The sequence below is a fragment of the Diplodia corticola genome (genome assembly GCF_001883845.1).
Source record: "Diplodia corticola strain CBS 112549 chromosome Unknown scaffold52, whole genome shotgun sequence".
NCBI classification, from domain to species: Eukaryota; Fungi; Ascomycota; class Dothideomycetes; order Botryosphaeriales; family Botryosphaeriaceae; genus Diplodia; species Diplodia corticola.
Genome location: NW_017971531.1, coordinates 121073 through 132609, shown reverse-complemented (window position 1 = coordinate 132609; position 11537 = coordinate 121073). Strand labels below are relative to the sequence as shown.

The following is an 11537-nucleotide window of genomic DNA, read 5'->3' as shown; positions in this document are numbered from 1 at the left end:
CTGGCGCAGCTCTGGCGCATTGATGGCGCATTGATGGCGATCGCCAGGCGGCGTGGGCTGAGAGCAAGGAACGGGAGCTTGAAACGTGGCCGTGCGTGGTCCGAGCTCGCACAGAGCGCAGTCCCAGTCCTGGCCCTCGTCCAAACCACACACCTCGCAACTCCAACGCCAACGCCGCCCTGCCACTTCCTGCCCCAGCCGCCCACCCACCCAGGCGACCACAATGGCGGACACCAGCAAGGCCCCCTCCGAGGAGTCGTTCGAGTTCATCGAGACCCCTCCCGCCCACACCCCGCTGCCCGCCGAGAACTACGGTGTGCGCACCACCAGCGTAAGTACCTGCAGCCCGTCTTCCCCGAGCCATTGGCCTCGCAAATCCCCTCCGTCGCTGACTGCTGCCGCCCGCTCGCAGTACCCCACCATCAAGAACGCCCCTCTGCCCGCCGATGGCCCCGGCAGCGAGAGCTTCAACAACAACATCCTGTTCGCCCTGCTCGGCGGCATCCCGCTGTACTTCACCTTCAAGGTCGGCGGCGGCATCAAGACATGGATCTTCTTCGGCATCCTGACCGCCATCCCCATCCTGGTGGCCTTCTGGACCGTCGCCTCCACCTTTGCCCCGCGCAAGAACGAGAAGGCCCGCTACCCCGGCAAGCCCATCGACCACTACATCCAGTTCAACAACGAGGAGGACCGTGACAAGTACTACGGCAAGAACAAGATCCCCATGCACACCTTCCACGAAAAGTACTTCGACGGCGAGATCGACTTCAAGGGTGACGCCCTCGAGGTCCTCGAGTACCGCCACGACTGGGCCAGCTTCAAGTTCACCTGGGGCCTGTTCGTCTTCTTCCTGACCGGCATGATGCCCGAGGTCATCCTCCACACGCGTTCGCAGGGTGAGCTTCTCCCTGCCCCGCTCTAGCCGCTGCCCCCCGTGCTGACTGTCTTTGCAGACGAGGAACAGGTCCGTGACCACTACGACCGCGGCGACGACTTCTACGCCTGGTTCCTCGGCCCGCGCATGATCTACACCTCTGGCATCATCTCCAACATCAACGAGGAGGAGTCGCTGGAGCAGCTTCAAGACAACAAGCTTGCCGTTGTCTGCGAGAAGATTGAGCTGAAGCCTGGCGAGCGCATGCTCGACCTTGGCTGCGGCTGGGGCACTCTGGCCAAGTTCGCCTCCGTCACCCGCGGTGCTCACGTCACCGGCATCACTCTCGGTCGCAACCAGACTGCCTGGGGCAACTCGGGCCTGCGTCGCGCCGGCGTCTCCGAGGAGCAGAGCAGAATTCTCTGCATGGACTACCGCGACGTGCCCGTCCCCGAGGGCAGGTACAACAAGATCACCTGTCTCGAGATGGCCGAGCACGTCGGCATCCGCCACCTGTCTGGCTTCTTCCGCCAGGTCCACGACATGCTCGATGACGACGGCGTCTTCTTCCTCCAGATTGCCGGTCTGCGCAAGAGCTGGCAGTACGAGGATCTTATCTGGGGCCTGTTCATGAACAAGTACATCTTCCCGGGTGCTGACGCTTCCACTCCCCTTGGCTTCGTCGTCGACCGCCTCGAGGGTGCTGGCTTCGAGGTCAAGCACATCGACACCATCGGTGTCCACTACTCGGCCACTCTCTGGCGCTGGTACCGTAACTGGATGGCCAACCGCGAGAAGGTCGAGGCCAAGTACGGCAAGCGGTGGTTCAGGATCTGGGAGTACTTCCTTGCCTACTCGACCATTGTCTCTCGCCAAGGTGGTGCCACGTGCTGGCAGATCACCCTTGTCAAGAACATCAACTCGACGCACCGCATTGAGGGCATCGCCACCCAGTACAATATCTCGGGTGCTCTCAAGGGTTTCCACGCCAAGAAGCAGGAGTAGATACTGCGCTAGTGCCTTGATGTTGCTGTGCCTTTCCGCGCGTGCAAACCGGACAGCCCCGTGGCTTTTCCACCACTCGTGAGTCCGCCTGACTGCTGAGTGTTTCTCAAAACTGCCTGGGCAGCGAGAGCATCACATCTGCCGTATGGACAAACGGACGACGAAAAAAAAAAACCCCCAATCCAAAAAGAATGAAACGATTTTTCTTTCAGGTTCACATGGAATATGTTTCATGAGCGAAGGGCCAGGACCCCCTATATAGTCTCTTTTTTGGTGCCTGTATATATATGAACAACAGTTCACCTGGAAAAGCGGGCAGGAGAAAAAGTACACCCGGGGTCTTTTTCGGCTCTTACATGACAGATTCGCTGGCGATGGAATGAAGCAGAGGAGGGTTTGGTGTTCTTCCGGTGTGGTTCGTTGAAACGGAAGATAATTGACAATTGATATGAACCCTTCTTGAATTCCTGTCGCCATTGAGCGTGCTCTTGTGCAAAACTTTGCTCCTTCTGACATTTCCCAGCTGAATCGTCTTTCGTTTTGTACCCGAAAAATTGTTTTGTTTGGCCCGGCTACATATCTTCAGTCTTTCGGGGTCTCTCTATCTAACTCGTAAAGTCTCGGCTTGATTGGCTTCATCCACAGGTGCCAAAAAAAAAAAAAGACTTCATCATTAGCGGGAAAGACACTCTATTCTCATGGCAATGTTTTCCTTTCCGGGAGAGAAAAGGGACAAGGAAGACAAAAAGGAAAACGTAGGTCTTACCCAGGATCGAACTGGGGTTGCAGGAATGCTCTGAATCATCAGAATCCTGAGTGCTAGCCACTACACTATAAGACCGGAAAGCACTATCGTGAGTTTTCGTGGTGTTTTGTTGGTGTTGCTTTAGCGAGATTTTGGTTTTACACAAAAGGAATATCGATTATTAGACTGTCAAGCGACACAACCACCTACCGCCCACCGTGTTCCAGCTTGCTGCCCGTTATGTTCCTGCCAGCTTCCAGCTTGCCGCCCGTCGTATCCTACCATTCTTCCTGCTTACTGCTCGTCATGACGCTCAACCAGCACAGCCCACGGCGCCATTACCGTTTGGCGCCGCCCCACACAGTATCTTATTCTTGGCGGTCATGCTCTAGACTATCAGCCGTATGTGTCGGAGTAAGGGACAAATCCTTACGATCTATTTCAAAACAACAACAGCAAAATGCCATTGCGCGCCGAATCATCACAGCACTGCACATCCGCCCTTCCTGCATTGCATGTAAAGCAAAGGGCTGCTGCAATCAGTAACAATGATCCACTCTTTCTCCTACGCAGGAGAAAGCAATATCACATCATGACGCAATCATGGCTCCATTTTCCGATGTATTCGTGCTGCTCTATCGGCAGCCTCCACCTACCAGCCCGGCGACATCTTCCAAGCTTTTTCATGTCCCTGTAGCCCATGCCGTTCATCAGGTATCTGGTGCAACTCTGGTCGTGCCCCTAGCAAAAACATCGCTGCAACTGTCCCGAAGCAACCCGGGACCCCTTCGAAATCCCATACCCACGGCAGCCCCAGCAAGGAGGGAAAACAGTGTCGCAACCCTATGGCGGCACGACGCATGACACAAATGCAGAACGCCGTTGGTTTCCGGCGTGTACAGGGCCGTCGGAAGAGCTCATCTAAGTCTACAGCAAAGCAAAAGGCGGGGCGATGGGAGCTGGAGTATCCTTTCCGCTGGGGTTGGCCTTGGACACACGGTTGGAATACCGACAAATTTGTGGTCTGCGTGTAATGCAGCCCGCCTTACTCGTCGCCTATCCGAGGAGGACTCTTCGAGTGGTCGCTAAACGGGCTTTTACTTCGACTGCACCGTACCAAGCTCATCGTTAGTGTACCGACGGTTCGTTTCAAGCTTCTGGACAGGGCTGAAACGTACGATCTCCGCCTTCCTTCCTTTCTGAAGCCGTCAATGATCTTCAGCATTTCCTTGCGGCCCGCGCTGGCCTCGACATTTTTGCCCGCCATGCTCATGCTGACTTTCTCCTTCGAGTCGGCTCTCAGAAGCCGATTCAACAGCAGGTAGCGCATGAGCAGGCACACGAAGACGCCGCAATCGGATCCATTCTCCTGCTGCGGACAATCATCCATGCTGATGAAGCGCAGGCTGCGGCCGAGTAACGTGGCCATCTTCTGCGTCGCCACCCGGGCTTCTTGGTCGTTGCTCTCGCAGAGTGAGTCGTAATGGAAGGCAACGCCATCAACGACGCTGACGAGCAGCAGACTCCAGTGCGAGCCTCCCTCGGCTTCCATGACATTCCGACAATCGTTGATTGGCAGGAAAATATGCGTCGTTCTTGAGAAATTGGGCAGCGCTTCCTTCAAGGTGAGCGGATCAGGCGTTTGGATCATCATGAAGGACATGGATGGGCGAAGCAGGCTGATGTTGGCTTTGGGGTAGGCAGACAGGTGCTCGTGTTCGAGCCATCTTGGGAAAAGGTCAGCCCAGTGGCTCCCCGGATGCACATGAGACTGTGCTTACTCTTCCCAGAATGCAATTGCCTGCTCTCACTTGTCAGCATTGGCCATGATAGAGGCAGCACGGAAGAGCAGAACGCACATTGTCCGTCAGCCAGTCGCACTTTATGCAGTCGATGTCCTCCTTGGTCACTATCGTCTACAATCAACATGCTGCACCGTGGAGGCGGAGGCGGCGCACCTACGGCGGATGTCATAGTAGCTCAGGATAGCATCGTCGGGCGCGAGCTGGGCAGAGGAAGGCATGTCAGTCAGCAACGGTCTGCAGGCGGCCAAAAGTTACGGCAGGGAACGGAGATGCTGGAAGAAGCGTGCAAGAGGGAGGGCGCGGCGGATTGACGTCTCGGCTGCCTCGAATGCCAGCGACAGCACAGGGTATAAGCGGGCTCCCGCCCCGTGCGTCACCGTGGCACAGGGCGGGAGCGGGAGCTGAGGTCAGAAAAAGCGGAGGCGCGACAGGGGAGGCGAGGGGATTCACGTACGTTCTCGCCAAAATGCCTACTCACTCGGCCCTTGAAAGGGTGGAAGCCGGACATGGCGTGCGGCAGGCTGCCGAAGCGCTCGGACGCGAGCGCGGTGACGCACCTTGGGTCAGAGCGGCGGACGAGCTGGAGGCCGCAGGAGCGCCAAGATGCTGCAGCGAGAGAGGGCAGAGAGAGACGGCGGAGACGACGGCGAGGGTCAGCGCGGTGAGGGCGCAAGGGCGGAAAGCGGTGGCAGCTGTGGACGTGTGGGTGGGACGTCGAGGGCAAGGATGGCGTGGACGTGCCGGTTGTGATCGGCGGCGAGGGGCGCGAGGGGCGTGGGGCGCTCCTGCCACAGCGCGCAGCTGGCTGGGGAGCCTCCACAACCGATGACGTCGGCCCCACCCCTCCAGCCACAGCACCGTCGTGCCGTCTAGCCTCCCGCCCACAACAGCACCCACAACACATCACACGCTCACTCACGGTCATGGTCATGGTCATCGCTATCGAATTCGCTAGGTCTAGGTAGGTAGCTCATGGTCATTAGGATTAGAGGTAAGAAGTCCCGCCGCACGTCTTGCGCCTGACAACGGCCGCCTTTCTCACTTGCCCGCCTTTGCCCGCCTGCCGTCCAATTTTACTCCGACTTCGCAAACTCCTCCCCAAGCTCCTTCGCGTCCTGGTACAGGTCGATCAGACAGCTGGCCGACCATGCCTGAGTGGGAGACTACACTTTTTGTTAGCAAACGCCGCCGCGTCAGCCCAGGGCTTCCGGCCACTTACCGAGTCACCACAGAACGATCCACCCTTGTTGGTCAGCTCCGTCAGGCCCGCCCACGGGCTCTCCTTGATGGCGTCCATGCATCCGCGTAGACGACGCGTGATCTGCTGGAACGTTTCCACACGCTCCTCTGGCGTCTTGCGCCGGACCAAGTCAAACTTCAAGAGCGCACGGAGGAAGAAGCCAGTCGGCCACAGCCATTCCGGCCCCTGGTGGTAGTTGCGTCCCTTTGCCGTGTGGAAGTCTGTCGAATCGTCACTGTTGATGTAGTCAGGCCGGTAGTTGAGATCCGACGGGTCCAGCGTCGCCATTCCGGTAGGTCCGCGCAGCGCTGTGTCTGCCTGGTGCAGCGCGTACAGCGCCTTCTCCGGGTCGAACAGGTCCGGAGCCACAGTCATGGCAATGGGGAAGTTGGGCCGCAGCTGGTAGTCCTCGTACTCTTTGCCCGACTTGTAGAGGTCCTTGTAGATGCCCCGACGGTTGACAATGTCCGTGTTCACGTCGTAATCCTTGTCCTCCGACGCCTCCCGCGGAACGTAGTAGGCCCACTCGAAATGCTCCTTGATCTTGGCTGCCCACTCGGCAAAGGTAATGCGGCCCCCGTCGATGTCCACCCCGTCGTATTTGTACTTGCCTGCCGTGTGGAGCTCATTCACCCACTTCAGAGTGCTGTAGAGCATACCGGTGATCTCGATGGCCGCTCCGTCACGAGGAGTTCCAGGGTAGCCCTTGTTGCCAGCCTTCTCACTCTCACCCATCTTGTCCATCCACGTCCCACAGTTCCACTGATTGCCGCCAAAGATAAGACCAGTCTTCCAATCGGGATGGATCTCAATGTCAAATCCTTCCGGCTTCATCTGGCGATCGAGATCCGGGCCGGCGTTGTACTCGCGGAAGGACATGCCCGAAGCATGCCTCTGCAAGCATTCCTGAATGACATCCTCGATGGTCGAAGACTGAGAGTAGGCCTTGGCATCGTCATGGGGGAACCAAGTATCATCGTATGGGAGGAATCTCCTCTTCGCACTCTCCTGGAGGAGACTGTGGCCGTCGGGGACGATCTTCGTGTAGTCTTGTATGTTCTGCAGGAAGAACCAGACAGAATCGCGAGAGTTGTAGCGCGGAAGCTTTCCACTGCTGAGCAGGTTAGGAATCATGCCGTGCTTGATGACGCTCGCGAAAGCCAGAATGTGCTCTTTGGCGTCATCGTAACGTCCAGTGCCAAGATACAGGCCACGGAGAGAAATGAAAATATCTCTGCCCCAGCACCTCGCCCAGTCGGAAGCGAAATGCGGCAGACCTGCGGCCATGCTCGGCACACTTTTCTCGGGCCACAGCGAAGCATTGTTCATATGTCCAGTGACCTGGATGCTGACAAGTGACAGACTTTGTAGGAACTTCTGGCCGTTGCGGACGTTGTCGTTCAACTCCTCAATGGATCGGTCGACCGCTGCGTTGTATGCTGTCTGAATGGTCATGGCAAAGTATCGAGGCAGCATGAAGCTAGGGATCTTGCGAATGGCGTCGAACCGCTCCTTCATCCAAGCGGCAGGGCCCTCAAGCTTCGAATACCCAGGCAACTTCGCCAGACGTTCAAGACGGCCGACGCAGTAGTCCAGCGCCCACTGACCCTGCCTCAGATGGTCGCAGATAGGGTGGCCCAGCTGGTTGTAGCGTATCACGTCACGGAGGACACTCCACCAGCCCTGCAGGCCGGCGTAGACAAGGGTGCCGTGGCCGGGAATGGTGTAGGTCCCATCATTCCCGCCGCTGTAGTCGCGTTCTTCAGGATCGCTGCGGTACAAGATATGGTTGAGGTCGAGGAGACTGCACTCCTTGAAAGCATCTTTAGCACCACTAGTAACGAACACGTCGAGACCGTCGGAATGCTCGCAGCTTGGGACCGACGTCTCGAACAGGGCAATACTTCCGGGCGGGAAGAAGTCAGGAATGGTGATCTTCGTCTCCGCGTCTGACGACTCGATCTTGACCCCCTGGAGATTCTTCGTACGGCTGGGAAGTCCACGAAGGCTTCGTTTGTCACCAATGACACGAGCCTTGCTGTCTTGGCTGTCCTCAACCTCGAGGGACCAGCTTCCAATGAGACTTGCTTGCGTTCCTGGTAACTGAACCGGCGGGAAGCCGCCGTTACCCTCTCCATAGCCTGGGAAGGCAGTGTGCGCAATCAGGAAATATCCTTTCCTGGTCTTGGGATGCACACGATGGACAGTGATGTACTCTTTGTCATGGTGGATGAACGTCTCATCGTAATTTTCTTGACCCATGAGGACGTGGATCTGGTTCAGAAGCTTCTTTATGTTTCCAATACCACCCTCGTCAGCTTGGACCTTGAGTTCGCCCGAGATGGAGTAGGGCGACGAGTACGATCGGGTTTCATGGACAAGCTCAATGAGCTGGGGATAAATCTCGTCGTATCCCATGACACTGCCGGTTGCACAGGCGCACATAGCCACGAGTGCAGCATTGGGCAGAGTGTCGCGAGCATCGCGTTTCTGGGCTGGCACTTCGTTGTCGTGCGTGCAATCCATGAAGAGGGCGTGGACAGGGCTCTGTCTGATTCTTCGGACCACCTCGCGATTGGTTGCGCCATTTGTCTGGGTAGACGCATCTGCGTTGCTGACTTCATCAAGTTCGAAGCTACCAATTGGGATTCCAGCATGGCGGTGAACAAGACGGCTGAGCTCCTGCGTACTCCATGCCTGCATAGCTTCTCGGATAAGGAAACTGATTCCAAGGCGTTTGCAGAAAACGAAGTCCATGTCCTCGGAACCAGTGAATAGTTCAGCACCGACAACTAGGTCAGGACGGACCTTGCGTGCTTCATCAAGCATGTACTCAGCCACGTGGATGGGAGTTGAGTGGCAGTTGTCAACGCGAAAGCCGACGAAGTACTTAGCCATGAGGCGAGTGTACTTGGCGATAAATTCCCAAAGGAATGGATTGTCCTGGGGACCGTTGCCGTATCGCAACTTGACGCAGTCGCCCCAAACGATGACCTCTCTACGGAGGTAGGCGCGAGACTGTGGCCCAGCATTGTCCTTCATGGCATCAGCAGCCCAAATCCAACCATTGTTGACGAGGGCGAGAGAATCTGGGTTGTGCTTCTTGGTGGTCTCGTTTTTGGGCAGCCTTGTGAAGTAGGATTCGATCAAAGGGCTTCGTTCCGTGATGGGACCGAGCTTGGGGCCATGGTCATCGAGACGGACGTACTTGATGCGGTTATGCAACTGTTCCATGATTGTTGCGAGATCGCCATCAAACTCCCGGTAGAACTGCAGGTTCATCTCATCCAGGAACTTGTAAATGGTGCCCTCCGCAGCACGCTCGTCCGGAGTGCTGTGGTTTTGGCTGTCATAGCGGCCGAACAAAGCCGCCAGAAGTGCAGCGCCGGTCCTCGCGTCAACCTTTCGCTCAAACCTTGCGCCAAGCCTGTCCCCCCCGGAGAGCGCGTGCTGGGCAAGCCAATCAGCTTTCTGCTTCAGGGACCAGTTCTTGACTTCCTCGAGGCCACCGACGCCCAGGTTGCCGAAACCGCCTTCGGGGAACGTGATTTCGCCCTCTGTCCAGGCCTTGACGACCTCCTTGGAATCTCTCGTGACGTCAATAACATAGAACTGCCAGAGCTTGAGAGGGTCAATGACGTCGGACTTGACAGCGTCCATGACCTTCTTCAAGTCGTCGACGCTCTTCAAATCTGTCGGGAGGCCCTTGTCGGCAAGCTTGGAGCTGAAGTCGAGCAAAGCGTCATCGAGCTCGAGGGCCGATCGGAGATGAGGAGCAGTCTCGCAATTATAGCCAGCCTCAGGGTGCTCCTCGAGCCATTTGCTGTTGTTGGCCGTGTGATTCCAGACAACGTCGGTCAACGCAAAGAGCTTGTGCTCCTTCTCCATCTTGCCGACCAAGTGGGCAATGTCCTTCTCACCGTTCGGGAAAAGGCCCTTGTCGAAGCGGTGTTGGTCGTAGATGCTGTATGGGGAGTTCGAGTTTCCCCTCATCATCAAAGGCGTGAAGTGAATCATGTTGTAGCCTCTCTGGCTGATGCCGCGGAGATGCTTGTCCCAGTCCTCGGGGTACTTGCCCATGAACTTGGAGATGACGGAAAAGATCGACAGCGAATCCAAGTGTATCAGCTGGTCGTTGAGCGTAAGCCTGGGGCAGACGTCGATGTAGTATGTGGGCGTCTTCGTCGGCTTTGGAGTGGCAACCGGATAAGGCGAAAAGTCGGGCAGAGGAGTAAAGGTGGAGTAGAAGGCGAAGGCACCAGCCTTGTGAACAGGGCAGTCAACCTCAATGGTGCCATTGAAGTCGGGGCGGAGCCTGTGTGGTTGCACGGTCAGACCCCTGCAAGCGATTGATCATGGGGGGAGCCTTACTTGAACTCGCGGAAGCGATCCCGCTGGAACTCCTCGCCATCGGCGGGGATGTTCACCCAAAGGCTGCCTTCGCGGCATATCGAGCTTGTGCCCTCAATGGCAAAGCGGATGGTGTATGCTGGATCGGTGGGGGGTGGCAGGTAGATGTAGGTGCCGGGCACATCGGGGGCGCCGCCGTCCGTGAGGGGCAGCAGGTAGACGGTGCTAGCCATTGTTGAGAGCGTGTTGGGAGAGACAAATGTGTAGTAAGGGTGCTTCTCGAAGAAATAGAACGTGTGCCGGTTGCAAGAGATGCAGTGAAGATGAGCGAAAGGACGAAGCGGCGGGGTCGAAAGGTAGATTAGGCGGGTGGAGATGGAGAGAGGAGAGGTTTTATCAATAAGCTCGCCCAATTGGAAGCTGCGCTGCGGGGTACAGCAGACCTTCCGTTGTCGAGGAGGGGAGCGAGAAGGAAGAAGACGCTGCTCGACGTTTTGAGGAGGGAGCGAGGTGGAGGATCGGCAGGCACGTCCGTCGCGGGCGCGGGAAGCTCGACGGGCCTTTGGAGAAGCTGCGCACAGGCCGAGAATCTACGTCACTGGCGGCCTTCGAGCCTCATCAAGCCTCAGCGCGCGGGACGACGATAAGATAGCCACGCGCGGACTCCTCAAGTGGGTCGCACGCTCTTGGGGCGAGGGATTCAAGGAAACGCAGACGCCTCCGGGGCAATTGGCCTCCCCACGTCTTAAGAGCTGCCCGGCGCCGCCCGCAATTGTTGGGGATGTGTGTTGTTCTTTGGCGGGGCAGGCGGCCGCCCGCTCACCGCTTGCCTCGAGCTGCCATGGATGGTCGTCCCGCTCTTGTCCTCTCACATGCTGGCTACTAGCAGCCGCTGTTTGCGTCGGCTCTACCTCCGTGCAGCCGCGTCTCGCGGGCGCAGCGGCGCGCCGTCTTTTATTATTTCCCAGCGGTCGCAGCCCAGGCCAGGCCCGGAGGGAAACAAGTCCGTCAGGAGAAGCGCGCGGCGCGCGCCGTCACCGCCGCACAGGCAAGCTTTTGCGCGCCTGCGCTATCCATGGACCGCGGCGCACGCTTCGCGGCAGAGCGTCTGGCACTGGCGCCGACGGTGGAGTCTGACAGGCTGGCAGTCGACTGCGGCTGCAGAAGCGAGCCGGTTGGCGGCCGCCAGCTGCCAGCGGCCGGACAGCGTGCAGCAGACAAATAATGCACGCGCCGCGCCAACGCACCTCTACCGTAGGTCTCGACCTCATTCACCGCGCGCACCGCCAATTTCTGCGCTCCGTCGCATCACTGCAGCGCGGAGGCATCCTGGAGCTTGTGAAGAACGCACTCTGTCTCGGCAGGCAGATGCGTTGCTCCCAACGTCTCACGCCGGCCCCTTGTCCTACGCCTGACGATGCCTACGGTATGTACGTATGTACCTGCCTTCGTTCGAGAAGGTTGCTCGAAACGGGACCGTCTGCCGCCGCCTCGCAGAGAGCCGCGACAGGGCGC

At 57.8% G+C, this 11537-nt stretch overlaps 3 protein-coding genes across 3 annotated transcripts; 1 reads left to right on the top strand and 2 right to left on the bottom strand.

Annotated features, from left to right (window-relative positions):
- Positions 1-223: 223 nt before the first annotated feature.
- BKCO1_5200046 (cyclopropane-fatty-acyl-phospholipid synthase) lies at positions 224-1882 on the top strand (the record flags this gene model as incomplete). Its single annotated transcript, XM_020277061.1, has 3 exons — positions 224-331; positions 413-899; positions 957-1882. The coding sequence occupies 3 exons, from the start codon at positions 224-226 to the stop codon at positions 1880-1882; spliced, it is 1521 nt and encodes a 506-aa protein (XP_020127339.1).
- Positions 1883-3672: 1790 nt separating this feature from the next.
- On the bottom strand, positions 3673-4940 carry BKCO1_5200045 (ulp1 protease family protein; the record flags this gene model as incomplete). The annotated part of the gene is made up of 6 exons (XM_020277060.1): positions 3673-3733; positions 3806-4354; positions 4409-4428; positions 4487-4536; positions 4590-4632; positions 4887-4940. The coding sequence occupies 6 exons, from the start codon at positions 4938-4940 to the stop codon at positions 3673-3675; spliced, it is 777 nt and encodes a 258-aa protein (XP_020127327.1).
- A 565-nt stretch (positions 4941-5505) lies between these two features.
- On the bottom strand, positions 5506-10255 carry BKCO1_5200044 (glycogen debranching enzyme; the record flags this gene model as incomplete). Its single annotated transcript, XM_020277059.1, has 3 exons — positions 5506-5595; positions 5652-9987; positions 10044-10255. The coding sequence occupies 3 exons, from the start codon at positions 10253-10255 to the stop codon at positions 5506-5508; spliced, it is 4638 nt and encodes a 1545-aa protein (XP_020127326.1).
- Positions 10256-11537: the final 1282 nt, after the last annotated feature.